This window comes from Lissotriton vulgaris, chromosome 8, assembly GCF_964263255.1.
Source record: "Lissotriton vulgaris chromosome 8, aLisVul1.2, whole genome shotgun sequence".
Classification (NCBI taxonomy): Eukaryota; Metazoa; Chordata; class Amphibia; order Caudata; family Salamandridae; genus Lissotriton; species Lissotriton vulgaris.
The window spans coordinates 1,060,218,373-1,060,237,642 of record NC_141696.1 but is presented as its reverse complement, the minus strand read 5'-3'; the positions used below and the strand labels follow the sequence as shown (position 1 = coordinate 1,060,237,642).

General features: G+C 43.5%; 1 protein-coding gene across 2 annotated transcripts in view; it reads left to right on the top strand.

The window, feature by feature from the left end:
- The window catches only part of LOC147698289 (tudor domain-containing protein 3-like), a 764,430-nt gene that overhangs the window by 336,138 nt on the left and 409,022 nt on the right, over nucleotides 1-19,270 (top strand). For both annotated transcript variants that reach the window (XM_086934904.1, XM_086934903.1), the window contains exon 4: nucleotides 15,826-15,986. In XM_086934904.1, the coding sequence (XP_086791030.1) occupies nucleotides 15,826-15,986 (161 nt within the window). The remainder of the gene's footprint in view (nucleotides 1-15,825; nucleotides 15,987-19,270) is intronic.

Here is a 19,270-nt window from a genome sequence, read left to right as displayed (position 1 = left end):
TGAGTGGTGGTGCTGAGTGGTGGTGCTGAGTGGTGGTGCTGAGTGGTGGTGCTGAGTGGTGGTGCTGAGTGGTGGTGCTGAGTGGTGGTGCTGAGTGGTGGTGCTGAGTGGTGGTGCTGAGTGGTGGTGCTGAGTGGTGGTGCTGAGTGGTGGTGCTGAGTGGTGCTGCGGTGGTGCTGAGTGATAATGTAGGGGTGCTAAGTGATAATGTGGTGGTGCTGTGGTGGTGCTGAGTGGTGCTGAGTGATAATGTGGTGGTGCTGAGTGGTGCTGAGTGATAATGTGGTGGTGCTGAGTGATAATGTGGTGGTGCTGAGTGGTGCTGTGGTTGTGCTGAGTGATAATGTGGTGGTGCTGAGTGATAATGTGGTGGTGCTGAGTGATAATGTGGTGGTGCTGAGTGATAATGTGGTGGTGCTGAGTGATAATGTGGTGGTGCTGAGTGATAATGTGGTGGTGCTGAGTGATAATGTGGTGGTGCTGTGGTGGTGCTGAGTGGTGCTGTGGTGGTGCTGAGTGATAATGTGGTGGTGCTGAGTGATAATGTGGTGGTGCTGAGTGATAATGTGGTGGTGCTGAGTGAATGTGGTGGCGCTGAGTGATGATGTAGTGATGTAGAGGGCAGAAAGGCACAACAAGTGCAAATTTCTTTTAAAACCATCCCTATTTATACATTTTACCTGGCACCCTTGGCTGTGTGTGTGCGCGCAGTGCCGGTGTGTGTGCGCAGTGCCGGTTTGTTGTGTGCGCAGTGCCGGTGTGTGTGTGAAGTGCCGGTGTGTGTGTGTGAAGTGCCTGTGTGTGTGAGCTGCATCTGTGTGTGTGAGCAGTGTCTGTGTCTGTGTGTGTGTGTGAACAGTGCCTGTGTGTGAACAGTGCTTGTGTGTGAACAGTGCCTGTGTGTGTGAGCAGCCTGTGTGTCTGAGAGCATTGTGTGTGTGACAGTAACTTGTGTGTGGGAGGGCAGTGTGTGTCAATGCAACGGGGCTCATGTTATCGACCTCAGAAGCATTAAAAGTGTGTGTCTTGGAACGTCTGAGGGCAGCTCGTGTTACAAGCTTGCTTTGAAGATGGTCATGCAGTGCTGGGAGTGGAGCAGATGGTCCTGTTTATGACCTGCAGAGCGCGTGTGAAGTGGGCGCGGATGAAGTGACTGGGGGTTGAGGGGTGTGCAGCCTGGTGTGCTGAAGCCTGGCAGCAGAGGCGGCGCGCGCCAGCAGAGGCGGCGCCTGCACACAAATTGGCTAAGTGGCTAAGTGGCTGGTGGCAAATGGACGCACATCAAAGGAGCCGCGAAAGTAGCATGCAAGCAGAGGGCTTTTGTTATTTATTTCCACTCATCTGTACTAGTGTTCGTGCTCAAATGACCCCAGATTACACGTAAATTATACATGAAGAAAGGCCAAGAAATGATGTTGGGTTACTCCCACAATATATGTACAGTTCATGAATGTGCAATTTGTTGTTTGCTGATAGCTGGATTAATAAAGCTAGCTCAGAGGGTTAAAGCGCTGACGACCGATCTACCTGTGATATGCAGTTAACACGCTGGAGACCCTTAGGGCCGACGCAGCCTCTCATGTTTCTGCGGTCGATAAAATGAGCAGCTGGGTTTATGTGCACATATAAAATAAATTAGTCTCTATTTTCTTAGTATTATTACACTTAAAGTGTAGGCTGTTTTTCTGCATTTAGTTCAATATACACTGCTATAACCAGTGTCGCACGTTTAGTTATAATGTTTCTGATTGTCAGTTAGTTTTCGGGTGGATTAACTTTCTTCTTTAATCCTTCAGTGTTGTCTTGTATTGTTTTATACGCATGTCAATGTTTGTTGGTGAGTTTAGTACACAAATTCGGTATGTCTGCATTTGCTACAGTTTTGGGTCTTTCGTGTTTTTTAGAAACGGATGGAAGGCTTCTTGTGGTGATTGTGAGTTAAACAATTGCCCGTGCGACTGTTCCTTGTGCGTTGTTTCAGAGTCGGTGCTCCCCCTGGGTAGTGAGTTCTGTGATTTACAGCGATAGAATGAAATTGCCAAGAAAGGAACATCGAATAGGAAGATGGGTCTGATGACTTTAAAAAGAGAGGAAAAAGTGAATGAATTAAATAGTGAAAGAAAGATGCTGAGGAAGGACGGGGTGTGTGACAAGGGAGGGAAGGACATAAGATGGAAAGAAAGAAAACTGTGGGTAGATGAGAAAAAGTGAGAGAAAAAGATAGGAGAAAGGGACGACAGCGAATAGAGGTTACAATGAGGATCGGAGAGAAGAAAGGTAATTTAAAGGGAAAAAAGAAGGAAGAAAAAGAATTACGCATTGAGAGAAGGAAACTGTGGAGTACAGGGAAAGAAGAAGTAAGCCCTGAAGTGAGAGAAGGACTGTCATAGGGAGGATGAGGAAGACGAGGCAGACTGAGGCAGCTGGATAATAATGGAACGTGAGAGAGTGATGCGTGGGCAGAGAGAAGGCAGGCGCTGGAGAGGGAGGGGGTGGGATGCCTGCGAAAGGGACGACACACAGAGCGAATAGAGGTTACAATGAGGATCAGAGAGAAGAAAGGTAATTTAAAGGGAAATATTAAAATAAAGAAAAATAATGAAGAAAACAGAGCACTAATTAAAAAGTGAGAGATGGGCGAATGAAAGAAACCGTGAAAAGAAATGGAAAGGAAGGAAGCAGTAAGTCGGCCGGCTGGGAAATGCTCTCGGCATTGCGATTTGCAGAAATAGAAGACAGACGCATTTTGTTGACAGTGGTGGGTGCGAAAGCGTCGACCTGGTCAAGTTCAATGAACTTTAATTATATTTTGAGAGAGCAGATCACCCCAAGGGAGAGGCTGAAGTTACCTTTGGCGAAGGATGGCCAGGCACAGAAGGAGTCTGCCTCAGAATGTGAGCAACTGGGAACTTGTATGGGCAAAGGGCAATAAAGACTAGAATCACATTATGGTGCTCTCATTAGGGGGCTGCAAAATATGTCTCGGATGAGTCGCAGACCGATTAGCTGATACTGTCTAGTTGCTTTGATTTGGTGGTGTCTCTGCACATAAGACAGAGGGATCTGCGGCTTCTGGACATTGGGATGGGGTGGTAAGGCGTTGAGGGTAGCATTGTTGTGTGATTTTCATAAAAGGGCGCTAGAGGGTATCAACCACCACCCCGGGAAGACCTGTAATTGTGTGAGGTACGGGGTTTGGGGGTGAGTTACAGAGAGGGTAGAACGGGAGTTGCCTCCCCATAGGCGATTTCGAAGAGGGGAAATCTGCATGTCACTTAGCAGCTGATGCCATGTGCTTTCGTTTTTTTGATCCAGACGTAATATATATATATTACTAATTCACTTTGCATAAAAAGGCTTCAAGTTTGATCTTTTTCATTTTAAGCAAGTTGGCTCTAAAACGCAGCTGACTTGGTGTACCCTGGGCATCTGCAGAGTGGCCCGTGGAGACCCTAGCATCATCAAATTGCTCTAGAGAGTGAAGGCCATGCTAAGATTGCTGCCTTTCAAAACCCGTGTTTGAAATAGAAATAATGAAGTTCTGGCACTCATAATATCCGAGTACCGGGCTGTTTGCTCCGGAAAAGGTCCGCTCCCATTGGAAGCATCCTGCTGAGGCGTACAGTCACCCCTACCCTCCACCTTTAAAAAAAAAACAAGTTAAAAGGAGACCAAACTGAAAGTACGGCCGGCAGGCCGTGAATAATTAGGGGGTGACAAATGCGCTGGGAGGGCTGCCTTTGATGTGGGAATGCGAGGCAGGCGGCTGGTGGCATTGTGCACGCGCTTCATGCACTGCAAGGAATCGCCAGCCAGTGGTGGTGTGGTTAAAGACTGGATAAGCCCCTATAGAGCTTGCCAGCTGTGCTGCGCACAACAGGCGAGCCCTAAAAAACTACTAGATGACCTAATGCTACAAATAGACTGGTTGTACTATGTTGTTTTAATTAGGTCAGGGTTTCCATAGGCAGAGCGTTGATCGATTTGCTAATAACTTTGGTGCCCTTTGATGAATCTGTACCAAAACTGGCCAAGAAAAAGTTTACAGACCTGAGCTCCTTACTGGAAAAGTTTCAGGGTAATCTGTCAAGTGGGGGTCAAACAAGAGCTGGGTGGTCACAAACTATTGATTTTCCTTGTTAATTGCCAAAGGAAACTTATGTTGCACATACAGAGAAAATAGCTGAACAGAATTACCCCACATTTGGCAAAAGTTTGGAACTTTACTCAAAGTATGCTTTTTGTCATTTGGCATAAATCTGTTGAGGCATTTAAAAAAATGGTGTTTAAGGAAGTGCTTGGGGAGGCCATGAAAGGGTTAAAAATTGGTATCTCTGGTATGTTGGTGTCAAGATATACTCTGATTAGCCACTTTATAGGGAACTACTAGTCCATCCTTATCTACTGGCCTCAACGTGAACGATATGTTGTGGCATCCATTACAGGACGCAGAGACATGGTCCCTGAATACTAAAAATTAATTTAAAGCAGTTTAGGGGACAGGGTTAGCACAGCCTGACCTCTAAGGATATATCAGGTGGAAATAAGGAGGAGGGTCTTGAGCCCCACCTTGATTGGCTGGCCATAAAATGGAAAACATGATATGGCAGTCATTACAGGACTCAGAGTAATGGTCCTCAGTGAATGCCAGGTTTTGACGTCAAAAAAAGGGGCACATATAAAGTATGATAACTGATTTTAGTCACAATATAATTCATTTGCTATTTGGAATTCTGGTGTGTTCACAGGTGATTTTACAGTGATTTTACAGTGAAAAATGCTGGTGTCCTTCTGGAATTTGATGACATGTTTGAGAGAAGCCCGTTTTCTGTCATTTTTTTTTAAATAAAGACTGAAAGGTGCTACACCAGGTACAATGTGGGCAATTTTTTAAATAAGTTCACACTGTCTTCCTCTGCCATGTGAGGATAAAGTGCGATATTCTGAGTAAAGTGTACTTCCAATAGCAGCAGTCTGCCAGTTGCATATCCAGTATTGTTTTGCAGTTTCACCACAGTGTTCTAAAGAACATCTTGAGTGCTAACAATATGTATTTATGACAAATGTGTAGCACTCCTGAAGCCATCTTGATGGATTTAAAGCTGTAAAACTTGAAGCATTATCTTTAGAAATTAACAAAATCAGGGGATTATGCATGTCATAGAAAGTTTGGTTGGTGCTCTAGAAAGTTAGTGTCATGATGTAATGTGAGGTCATAACCAGCGCAGAATTAGGATGTATATTATGGTTAATTTATTAAATAATAAATGGCACATTTCTGCGTTTTTGGATTCACCCTTAGCTTGTATTTCATTCCAACACCTGACAAAACCCTTGTTTTTTTCAGTGAAATACATAATCCATATTCCACAGTGGTGTGTAGTTCTAGTTTGGTTAGAGTTTCCTTTGGCGCCATTTGACAGATCTGCACCACACACATAAAAATGGAAACATTCTGCAGTGATTTAAAACTTGCTCAACATTTATGCCTGCTTGAAGGGTGCAGACGTTTGTGGCTCAAATCCATCTTTTCTAAAATTAGTAGATGGGTATTTGTGTCAAAACCCATGCATGATTGCATACAAATGCAAATGTACCACCCATGTGATGCATCCTTGACACAAATTAGTGCGCGCCTTTTCTTTGTATTGCTTTGACCAGTTTTCCAAAGCAAATCTTAATTTGACCTAGGTATCAGATATCACCTTTTCACATTTCATGCGGTGTAAGGCACTATCTGTATATAGAGGGTTGTTTTCCTGCGATTCGGTGCAAATAACTACAGCAAGAAGAAAAACACCAGGCTGGAAATTTTGGAGTATAGCAGAATATCTATATGACTCATCTGGTTGATGTCTGCTCTTTAACTCATTAAAGTGTGTTATGTGTATATTCTCTAGTAACAGTAATTGGTCTGGACCTCCTTCAAAATACATCAATACAATGACACCAGCCAAATAGATGTAGTTTTATTCAGTCACCTGTACCGTGGTGCCATTTTCAGGTCCTGCAGTACTGCGACACCTAAAAAGGCAGAAACGTTACTAACATTTCAAGAGATCCTGGTTATTTGTGCCTAAGCTCAAAGTTAAAATAAAATTGCCACTCCATGATACTGGTAATACAACAAGACCTAGGGGCCACAAAAATTAAGACAGCCATTCGATTGATCACTCAGGGAACACTACTCAAGAAATAAGCCCACAGCCTTAAAAGGTGTTTATGAACACTGTTATCAGATAGGTGTTTAAGAGAGGCAATTTGAAGTAAATGGAATCACAATCCATCATGGCCTTCGACAAAATCCTGACACATAGACATGAATTGACCCAAAAAAGTGTAACTTTTATAGGAGGTTACCTGCACTAAATGCAACCAGGTGCTGTGTAGAAGAAAGACTAGACAATATTCAATGGGAACCAGTGGAGTGTGGAAGCAAAAGACGGACATGTAAAAAAGTAGGGCATGTGATCTCGACAGAAAACCAGGAGATTTGTATTTGCATCTGTTAGACCTGTCAACTTTAGGATGGTATGCCCCCAAAACATTTGCCTCCCTCATCCATTTTGTCGCTAATCTTGTTTTGGCTGGCCTTTTGATTCTGTGCACGTTACCATTGCTAACCAGTGCTAAAGTGCATGTGCTCACTCCTTAAACCATGGCAACAATCCCCAATTGGCATTTTTAATGTACTTGTAAGTCCCTATTTGAATGGCACTACATGTGCCCAGGGCCTGCAAATTAAATGCTACTAGTGGGTCTCCAGCACAGATTGTGCCATCCACTTAAGTAGCTCTTTAAACATGTCTCTCGACTGCCATTACAGCATGTGTGTACAGTTTTAACTGCCATTTCGACCTGGCACAATAAACCCTTTGCCAGGCCAACACCTTCCTTTTTAATTCATATTAGTCACCCCTAGGGTAGGCATTGGACAGCCCAGAGGGCAGGGTGCAGTGCATTCAAAAAGTAGGACATGTAATTTTAAGTTTTATATATACTGATAGTGTAAACTCCTAAATTAATAATTCACTACTGCATGTTAACTTATTACATTTAATAATCTGTAATTTCCAAATGAGAGCAGGTCACCAGTTTGTTTAGTGTCTTCAGAATACATAAAAAAATTCTAACTTTTGTTGAAGTTGGATTTTAAATAATAATTTTGAAAACGCCACTTTTAGCACGTTTTCATTTCCTACTTAGCCATTTGGTGCATGTAGCCTGTCTCTTGTCACATGACTGGGTGTAGCTGATCATTGGGCTATTTGTATTCCTCCTAGACAGCCACACCCAGGTGTGACTAGATGGGCCATCACTGGCAGAACAGGAGGACAGGGATGGACTCAGCCCTACTTACACTTGAATATGCTGTCTCCTGCCTCCACACAAATGGCTGCATATGCCTCTGTAGGTAGTCTGTAGCCAGGGTGGGGAAAGCAGGATGCCTGGGGACTTCAAAGGGATAGCTCCAGAAGCTTCTCCCCCACTTCAAAGGCACAACTGGATGTGTGTATATATACTGGACCTTGGACACCAACTCTTCTGTACACTTCTGGACCTGTGGATACTCTGCCAGGAAGGAGGACTGCTGAGCTGTCGAAGGACTTCCACTCTGCCAGACAGCTGCCTTGCTGTGCTGAACTGCTGCCTTTTTTCTGGGTGAGATGGACTAGACCTGCATCTCTGGAACCCAGAGCGACTCCAAGGGTGAGTTGGAAGGCCTCTTGATTGAGCTTCAGGGACAGAAGGCTCCAACAAAATTAACCCAGCACCTGAACTCTGCCATCCGTGAGTCTACCCTGGCAAGTGGTGCCACCCTAGTCCTGGACCCTTGGAAGTTGGCCGAAGGTGCTCTACCAGTTTCTGTGGGCCCAACGGAACCAGTGCATCTACTCTGTTGCGAGATGCAACCCTGACCGTCACATTGCCGCTACTGTGTGGATCGGAACTGACACAAATGTCCTGCATCTCAGTCAGTCGCTGCATCAGACCCGCGCTGCTCAATGCAACCTCGTCGCAGGCCTCTGCATCCCTTGTCGATGGCAACCTTGAGAACAGCGCCGGACTCCCCATCGCAGCTCTTCAGAACCAACACATTGCCCCTACTTCGCAGCGCATCTTCGACTTCGCATCGCAGGTCTTTGTCGCCGCAGCCATTCAGCATCCCGAAACCGATAAATCGCTTCATCTGTGTGACGTATCTTTGACACGGATCCTCACAATGCTTCGCAAACCAGGATTAAGGTACTATGTTTACCAGGTGTAATTGGGTCCCTGAAGCCATCTCATTCTCCATCACAGTCATCCTGAACTTGTGACTTTGTCCCGGTCTGACGCAAACCAGATATCCATAGTCGACTCTTTAAACCTTTTTGTACTATTTTCACTAAAATCCTTTAAAGTAAATATCTCTGGTTCTACTACTTGGATTTTTGTTGTTTCGAGCTTATTTTATTTATTAAATATTACTCTATTTTTCTAAACTAGTTTGGGATTCTTTTTGTGGTGTGTTTTCACTGCATTACTGTTTGAAGTGTTGCACAAATACTTCACACATTGCTTTTGAGTTACGTCTGACTGCTCTGTGCCAAACTGCCTGAGCTTTGAGCACATGTCAATTTAGGGTTTGCTTTTGATTTCACCCGAGATGAATTGTGGTTGCTGCTTGAGAAGGCTTTCACCCCACCTCAGCCAGTAACCCAATTTCTTACAGCAACTATTAAAAACTCATTTTTTCTTATTTGTTTTAGTTGCATAGTTCACCATCAAATCTCAGCAGTGAGTACTCAAGCCACTGGGCTTTATGAAATAATATTGTATGAAACGTTGTTATAATATTAAAGAAATTTTAAAAAACGTCACACGAGGTGGACTAATAAATGACTAGGTATATAGATAAACACAATGGTCACTAGGTAAGTACAGAGAAAATAGACCCACTTGAATTAAAATCACAAGCACAATAGACTTGGCCTCACTTTCTGAGAAATGTTAATACTTCCAGTCGCTAGTTAGTGCCTCGCTCTCAGTGGCTCTCAGAAAAACAGCAGTATCACAGTGAAGACCAAATCAAGTCTAAAGTCAATATAAAGAAAATACGTCAAAAGAGTGAACTATATCACAGAACTAACTGGCATTTGCCCCCCCTCCGCCTCCCGACCACATAACATTGATTTGGCAATAGAGTTCAGTGCTTCCCTCGGCAATGGAAGCAAGTAACCTTAAAAAAAAGGATACTAGACACTTGTGTTTTTGTTCAGTTTAAGAACCCTGTAATAACCACCCTATATCTAAAATTAGGATACAAAGTAAGTTTTTCTAATTGCTGAAAAGAATCATGAAAGTTCTTTTCATCAAGGAATTAAGAGGGTCAGTGGGTATATATTTATCAGTATCGGTTCCTGGTCATCAATACCAGATCTAATGCTGTCAAATCAGTGTTAGAAAGCTAAGATCTTTAATGATTACATCAAATTGCAATCATTACAAGACGGGGAATTTGTGAAGACCATAGACTTCAAGAATTCTTACTTCCATGTCCCCAAACAAAATAAATATGTCAGAATTATGATTACAAATAAGCATTCTCCTTTTTTCTATTTAAAGGATTTTGATTTATCCTCACTTTTACAACATTGAAGCAACATAGTGGTGACACCATATCACACAAATTAGAGAACCAAAGCAGCAATATGAAAATAGCAGTATAACATAAGCAAGGTGAGCAACCTTAATGAATGAGCAAAGATCAAAAACTGTCCCAATTTATGGATAATCTATGGACTTCCAACGCTATTGGTCAAAGCATCTAAACCCCCCGCCCCCATTTGGCTTAAACATTAGCTTGTATGGTCACCTCTGACAAGGGACATCTCTGAACTGTAAATATCCAAGAACTGCTTAAACCAGGTAATATAATAGCCAGTGGAGGATTAGGCTTGAGTCTAAAACGTGAAACCAGAATCCTAGACCTCAGAATCATAAAGAAAACAATACACTTCAACTTCAATGGTACTTCGTACAATATACCAAAGGTAATCAGATGAGCGGACGGGTAAATGCGATTTAAAGTAACCCTAGCGATTTCCTCACAGACCACGTGCCAATATTGCTGCAATACACCACACTAATAAAAATATGCACAATGTCTGCTCCCACCTTGCTACATATAAAGCATTCCAAAGTAGACCGGCATCCCCAGTTGAATAATCGGTTCATAGTGTAATATGTATCTTAAAAATCTTGAAATTATGTATTTTTAGCCTAGATGCATTCACGAACCGACTACTCAACTGTATTGATTCACTAACAGCATCAGCAGCCACTTGTAGTGATAATTTATGAGTCCATTTGGAGGCTAAGGTTGATATATTGTCGCATTGGTCCGAATTTTTTATTTATAATATTGTCAAAGCAGTACCCGACAGAGCATACTTCAGAGTCCCCTGTTTAGCAGATTACAAACTTAATTGTGCAGGACTTCCTCAAAAAAGAAGTAACACTCAGCCACAGACCGATCACTTACCAACAAATTCACACTAATTTTATTCATTCATTAAAAGCCCAGAAGAAATTCAGGATCATGCATTGTGCTAACAAAGTACCAGAAAAAAATCCTTTTACTTTGGAACTCTAACTACTACAGCCGACAATTAAGCATTCTGAATTCAAATTGTTGAGTTTAAGATTAAAATCTGCTCTGGGTGTCTTTTCAGGATGGAGCCTGCACCGTCATCATTCTCACACCTTTGAAATGAGCTGAAGAACCAGCTGTACAAACATCAGCTCTCCACACTGTAGCTACCTGGTTATCAGACTATTCCTGTATAAACACCGACGGCCCTTTCGCCCTTCCCACTGTTGTCCGGGCTCATTACTGTATTTAGGCTCCCTTCTCCACTACTGTGCTTACTTATTTTCCGTTTTCCTAACCCTCTTTCCATCATTGTGTTAAGCCAGAATTGGCAATAACATACAACAAATTCGCCTCTTGTACAAAGCACTCTTGTTTTGTCATTCGATTTGTGCTGAGCAAATTCCCACACATACGTGTTCAATGTAACTGCCGAAATTTGGCGATATAACATGTGTGCGCATTCATCCAGAAGGTTGTTTTTTAGCGACCTCTACATTAGAGGAATCTACTAAGAACATAGTTCTCCCAGATGGGGTCCGGGCATGTGTCATCCAGAAGACATCTTAGGTCAAAGTTATAAACATTGCAAAGGTATGCCCTTCGGAAGACTTTTGGCCTCATCATTTCAGACTGAGAATTGGGCATGATTTATTAGGGGGCAGTGGATTCAATCACAGAAAATAAGGGAGATTCGTTGGCGAGCCAACATCGATAGCGTAAAAATCTTGCATGCTGGAACTCCACAATATTATAAATGGAAGTATGATCAAAATCCCTTCTCAGAAAGTTACCCAAGGAAGAAATGTTTTTTCGTGTGAGATAGAAAGTAGTATAGTGCCATTATAATCGGGCTATAGTTTCATAAAACAGATTTAAACCTCGCTAAATTCGAAAAATTAAAATTGAAGGCACACGTTGCCTTTGTCGAAAATACAATATCATTTATGTTTCTTGGGGTTCCCTAATGGATTAATGCCACACTCTTATTTTTATATAATGAAAGCAAAGAGATCTGCACTATAATTATCACATTTTGTAAGGCCAATACATTTAGTAATTACGATAAATAAAAAGGGCAACCAGTATATTTCAATATCTAATGGCCTGGGAAAACAAACATTACATGTATGAAAATATATTTTTATAGTAAAAATACAAACTATCAGTTTCAGATCATTTAGAAAGGACGATGCTTAGCTACTGCAGCTTAACAGAAAAGGTTTTTTTTAAGTACAGATTAGAAGTGTTTGGTGTAAGCACAACGGTGTTCTTTTCACACACCTAGTAAAAGCTTCTGTCACAGAGTAGTACAGACTGTGGAGGCCTGTCCTGATGATACATATCTACAGAGAAACAACCTCTGACACAGGCAGCATAGGCCACAGGGTGAGCTGCCACTTCTGGGACTGTACACCAATGCTAACATCCCTCAGCCTAATTTATTTATAGGTTTTATTATAGTGCTAGCTAGACCCGAAGGTATCAGAGTGCTTTACATATAATGCAAGATCGTTTGATTGAAGTACATACATATATACAGATAAAGAAAATCGTTAGGCAGTCAAGGTAGTTACAATATGCGGACATCCGAGCAGCATAAGTTAATGGAGTAAATGACATAGTAGACAGCTGAAACTATAAATCCACCATCGCAACGGGTCTAGGTCGGTTTGGTTGTGAGCTTTGGGAACAGCTCGGCGTGTGTGCGTGTTGAAGTATTTGTTGAGCAGTAGGTATGTAAGGTCCCGTCTGCAGGTATAGTATCAACTTTTTAATTGGAAGCTTTCCGTGGCTCACACACACAATATGCACGGCAACAGTGGATGTATAAGTTCCCTTTGCAAACATAGACTGGCTACAGCACTGACGATAGAAGGACAGACTTTAATCACACCAGGGCCTGTATTATGGAAAAGCCAGTGGGGCGCACAATGGGTGTTAGTGCCCGTTTTGTGCAATCCTGGGACCATTTGATATTACAGAAGGGGCTGCAGTCGCTTGTGCGCCCCCTTCTGTAATACAGATTGCATAGGCACACATCAGCGTGGCCATATGCAAATGAGGGAATCCCTTTGCATCTGTGCCTGTGCCGTATTATAGATGCGGGCGCAGAGGCAAAGAAGCTGTTAGGAGGTGCATTATCAAAAAGCCCCCTGATGGCAGCTCTCTGAAGGGGGGAAATGGGCGTCCTAAGAACTCCCCAAACATCTCCATGCAGCGCGGTGCAGTCACTTACTGAACCCGTTGCAAGGGAATTTGTCTCCTTTGTTAAAAGAACAGGTGTGTTGTCGCCGGCCCACTGATACGTGGGGCTGCTGCTTCAAAGCCAATCTGTTTTTCACTTGAACGTGCTGCCCCCAGGACAGCACGAGTTTGTGGCTGTCCTAGTTGAAGTGTATTCAATGTAATAGAGCACACTTTCCCTACTTGCACCTGGTGCACCGGTTTTATGGTGCACCATGGCGCACAGAGGGAAAGTGGGCCCTATCTATGATACGCCCAGACAGGAAAACGCAGGCTCTCGTGCAAGCTCACCTAGAGCATGTACTGTACAGGCGCACACAGGGATAGCGTTACTAACTGAGTAGGTACACAAGCAAGCTTCTCAAGGACAATAGTTAAACTAAAAGGATTCACAGCGCAAGCGTCACTAACATAGTTTAATACTAGAGATTGATACTTGTCCTGAGGAAAAGCATCCACATTGGAAGTTCCGTTCATGCACGAAAATGTACAGAAAATGCAACTGCAGTTCAAGCTTCATAGAAACACACACACACGCACACACACACACACACACACCCACACACACACACACACACACACACACACACACACACACGCACACACACACGCAGGCACACACACACACACACACACACACACACACACACACATGCACGCTCGCTCTCTCACACGCTCTTTCTCTCAATGATGTGAATGCTTGTCATAAGGGCATGCTTCCAGTTCGGACAGTGTATAGCACGGTTGACATCAGTCCCAAGCTTACTTCACACAGAGCATGTAAAATATGCAGACCTGGCATCCCTCGGTCTGCTCACAGATTTTGCACAGCATGGGCAGCAATGATAGTTTCTCTTGCACAAACAGACTAGGTACATCAGTAGGTACAGAAGGAAAAGTGCCACTCGCACAGATAAGATACTATACAGTCACGTGCAATGTGCGCTTATTTCCTACACAGATCGAGAACAGTACAGGCATCCACAGTTGTAGCTTTCCTAACATAGAGATCAAGCATATAGGCACAGTACAAGCATCGGCAGTGCCAGTTTTACTCACACAGAATATCTACAGCGTCCGTATCACGAGGGAAAGTATCACATGAGAAAGATTCCTTCATACACGTTATGTAGCACAAGCTTCTACTTCTCAATGTGTAGAGCACGGACAAGTGCAGCAGAACTTTCCTACTCACATCAGCTGATGTACTTGTATTTGCAGTGTATGCTAACCTAAGCCATCATTGGTGCAGTGGGACCGTGGCCATATGCCAGATTATTGCTGTACTTCACAGTTCAAACAGCAAATGTATTCCTGGTACTGGGGCCCATAACACACTGGCTACACCACAGCCCTAAGCTAGCACACACAACTTGCACAGCGACTACTGCAATGGACGGCTTCATTAACAGACACTGCAGCAGTAGGACACGCTTCGCTCACACATCAGAACCACACTTCATGAATCTGTGGAGCAGGCCTCACAGTTTACGTGGCCTAACATGTCCTCAGACGCCATGTCACAGAACCGTGAGATGTTCGCAAATATGAAAGGCAGTGTCAGGCAGCATCAGCAAGAATGTTTGATCCGACTTACAGGTAATATTGTTTGTTTTCTCTTAGTTTTTGAAGACCTTTGATCATAATAGTAACACTCTGCCATCAATGAATGCAACACCTGCAGATCGCGTGCTGTGTTAATCCTGTGCGTTGCGGATCCCCATAGTTATTCAGTTGCTTAGGTGGTTCTAACCCAGGGTGACAGTGTAAGGTTTTTAAGTTTGTTTATAGGACCTATTTCACTCACCCTCATGTGAGTAAGCCTAGTAAATGTATTCTGTATATGCTACATGTCACCCAATTAAGGCAATATAACTGGACCGTCCAATCATAACCCATTTAGTTTTGATGTTGCCCTTTCCATCTCTCATCTCATGCTGTGCTTTTTGCAGCTTGTTTATTCTCCGCATTTAGCAGCGAAAGGTTTGGTGTTGGCTTCTATATTCAACGTGGCATTAAACAGCAGCCTTTGCCCCATCCTTCGCCCCGCCATTACAGCAACGAGCTCATTGACCTAAAATAGCCAATCCCTGTTGGTTTTGGCTCAGCTCGTATATTTTTCCTCACCCTCCGTTATCTGTGTTTCTCTCTTTTCCTTTAAGAACTTCGTTTTGGTTATACAGTGTGGGTGGTACACCGGTTTACAGGAGGCTTGTACTTCCTGCCACACTCTTCTTCCCTCACATCCATTTGTGTCCCGCCCAATCCCAGCATACCTTTAGTTTAGTTCGATTTTTTTCCATTACGCCTTTTCTCTGCTTTGATAGGGGATTAGAAGAGCAGGGCTTTTCAATGCAAGCGAATGACAATAGTTGAAGATAAAATAATGAACGAACACATTTGGGTATTGTAGAAAATAATTAAGTACTACGTAATTGCAAACATACAATTAAGACCTGTGTTAATGAAAGGTTTCACCAGAGGATAAGCAATACAGCTGGCTCGTCAAAGGCATGCTTTGAACTCCCTTCCTCCATCCCCAAGGTAATTTCTATCGAATTATGACTTTCTTCCATCCCAAATTAACCACTTTTATAAAATTGCTGTTACATTCCAAGTCTCGGCGAAGGTTGCTCGTGTGTGCGTGCAGCTGTGGTGGGTGGTCTGTGAAATAATAATTGGTTTTCCTATGCACCAAAGTGCAGCTAAATGTATTTAAAATTGAAGAAATGTTCTGTTTTATTTAGTTACTTTTTTATATCCAGGTAGTTTTTTTTTGCCATTTCTTGAACACGCAGGAAATACAGAATACACCCCTCGTTGCCATGAGACCTTTCTGTGCACTATCTCTAATTGATGTACAGGGGTGTTCGGAAGACAGTCTCCCCCCTGAGCCTAATTTGCCATTTCCATTAGTAATTTGTATCCACTTTTCTCCGCAGCTTGAAGGTCCGTGCGTTCTGCAAGTTCAAAAAATCCGCAATGTTTCCGCTCCAAAGGATAACGAGGAATCTCAGGCCGCTCCCAGGATGTTGCGGCTGCAGATGACAGACGGCCACACGACCTGCACAGCAGTGGAATTTAACTACCTGTCCAAACTAAGGTCTGTGCCTTTCGTTTGCTTGTCTTTTCCTTAGGAACCTGCTTTTCATAAACTGTCTGACGGTGATTAGGTTAACTCTGCCAGATACGTGTGTTGGTAGCTCATTAATGGCTAAGCCGGAGTATTAAGCTGTGGGGAATATGCTGGGTTCCAATTACCTACTCACTGCATGACTTTCTTGAAGATGTGGGCGAGAGGTCTCCTCACCCCTCAAGAGTGTCTTTCCTGTGAAGGTGAGACAGAAAGCAGCAGGATATCCTTCTGGTTGGGTGGGAATTCATAGCAATCCAAAGAGGAGAAATACACCTTTGGGGGACGTGGAATGCCTGGAAGGTACAGTAACCCAGGAGTTAAAACAAAAAAAGAACAGAGGTTGTAGCAGACTACTTAAAGCGCACACCGAAAGGTACTCACTCTGAGTTCAATCTTTTTGGTGTGTTTCACCTGCAATTCTAAAGTCTCGAGCTTCTACCTGATACAACGAGGGAACTTATCAATTGTTGGGTCAGATGTCTTTGAAAAATCTAAACTTGTATTACAAGAAATGTAGTAGTACTATTAATGTTGAGATCAGTCAGAGTAATACTTACCAGATATGGCAACACACATGTACTGCAACTGCCCTGAAATTACATAGCTGGGCTGTATCTCAGGCGATTGAGATGAAGCCCATTCTGACGCTAGCGTGACTTCATTCACAACAATGATGACCATATTTGTTGGGCTAGTCTGGTAATCATGTGGGTGCCATTTTACAATGGCAGCTTTCCGGGCTTCCTGAAAAGCACAACATCTTAGAACCAACCCTTCTCCCCTCCCACCTTTGCCTTGTCTTTTTTGCAGGATGTTTCTTGGACTGATTTGATGGGATGGAATCTTAGGATCCAAGGAGCCTTTGCCCAAGTTTTCATTCTTGCTCTGCAATGGTGGCCCCCGCTATATCTTCTCATTTGTGTTGTGTGCCATATTTATCATCCCTGCAGCTGCCACAGTGACCGTGGTAACTTTTTGTTATGAGAAACAATAATATATTCTACCCACCTTTCAGCTGTGTTAGTTACGTAACTTTGATACAGGGGTCCTGTTCCTTAGCCTTTTCCCTGTTTCTTGCACTTTTCTATGGTTGAACAATAGTGCTAAACTTACTGACAGCATAGCACAAGTGAAGTAGTATTTAGTGTTAAAGGTTCTCCTATTTCAAATTACAACAGTTTTTGTTTTTCTTTCCCTTCATGCAATTTATCCTGCTGCATAGTCATACTTTCGCCACATGCTTCTACGGTTAAAATGATTAAACAATTCACTGCTCTTGCATCACTCACAAGGGTTTGTGATGTGTGTGGGAACTTGGAGATGGAATTTTTAAGGCCCTTTACTCAGTAGATTTAGGCGCGCAAAGTTTTTCTGTTCCACCCACCTACACCTGACCAGCATGTCGATTTAGAATTTTCCCTAGAGGAAGTATGTCTTGCAATAGCTAAGCTCCCAGCAGGAAAAGCCCCGGGCCTTTATAAACTTCAGGGAGACCTCTTTAAAAGTCAACCTAGGATTTGGGGCCCCTACCTTTGTATTATCTTCAATGCAGTACTGAGGGGCATGGAGGTTCCCTGTACTTGGCTGGGAGCAGAGATAGTCCCAATTTTTAAGAAGGGCTCTTCTCTGCTCCCGGTCAACTACAGGCCAATTAGCCTCATTGATGTCCTGCAAAAAATTTTTGCTCGGCTGATTTTAGACCGCCTTCAGGACTGGTTGGAGGAGCACGCAGTCCTCAGCCCGTACAAAGCGGGGTTTTGGAGGAACGCATCCACCATGGACCAAATCTTCCGCCTAATATTACTATTATGGAAAACGGCGAAGATAGAGGGTGTCAGTCTCTACATGGTGTTTGTGGACCTCCGCTCCGCCTTTGATTTAGTTCCTCGCGGAAAACTGTGGTCTGTGCTCCGGAATATGGGTGTCCCACAAAAACTCTTGAATGTGTTGTTAAGGTTGCATGAGGGGAATTTTGCGTGCATCCGATGTGGGAGGGAAGGGGCAGTATCATCCAGGTTCCCTGTAAGTAGGGGGGTGAGGCAGGGGTGCGTACTAGCACCTATCCTGTTTTGCCTTTATGTAAACGGCGTAATTGCTCATCTGGATGGTGTACTTAATAATGATGCGCCGAGGTTGGCAGGCGGCAGGGTGCCGGCGATAATGCTCGCAGACGACACCCTGCTGCTCTCAAAGTCTCCCATGGGGATATAGCGTGTGCTGGACAGTTTTGAGGATTTCTGCAGATGCAGTGGTTTGGAGATAAACGTTGACAAAACGAAATGTATGATCTTCAATCCACCGGCATCTTCCCGCCCGAATCCCAGCCTGGGTAGAGTGCATTTACAAAGGGTAACAACCTTCGAGTATTTGGGGGTAACCTTACATGAAAACCTGTCATGGGGCCCCCAACAAGTAAAATCACAAATTAAACTGGCCCAGCTTGCGGGGTGAATTCTCAGGCTCTCCAACACATCGACATTCAAACCCATTAAACCACAGCTGGAGATTTATAAGACCAAGGCGAGGGCTGCAATCCTGTATGGGGGGAAGCTGTGGGGGCATTCTTGTAGGCCTGAAATCGCCAAAATGGAAAATAAATTTATTAGACAGCTCCTGGCTCTCCCACAAAGTACCCTGCTTTTACCCTTAAGGCTGGACCTGGGGCTGAGATCAATCGAAGTCAAATTAGCACTTAAACCCCTTAGGTTCTGGCATAGGCTTTGGACTACACCAGAGCTCCAGAATTACAGGCTAGAACCGAAGGAAATACTACATTACCATAGTGCAGCAAAAATACTGTGGTTTATGTCTCTAAAGCAGGAATTTTTAAGATTGGGATTGCCTGCTCTGTGGTATGATCCGGAAAGGTCCTGCCATGAGGTCTCACGAAAGTCGCTCACCAGGATTTTTGTCGATGAAAAACTTTCTGCTGCTCTGTCTACCCCCCAATGCTGGCACCCTGACCACTTCTTTTTTAATATTAAAAGATTTTTACTTTTTCGAGGATTTTATGGATGTTATCTATCCCATTGCATCGAGGAAACTTTATTTACAATGGAGATATGGCACTTCACCCCTAAGAGCTTTTACGAGAAAATGGTCAGCCTCTACTCTAAAAACAAATGCCCAGGGTGTAGCTGTACTTCAGAAGAGGAACTCCATGTACTCTTCTTTTGTTCAGCATACAGCAAACCCAGGAAGTACTGGCTAGTTCCTTTATGCAAAAATGTGGGGTTCACACAGTGTACATA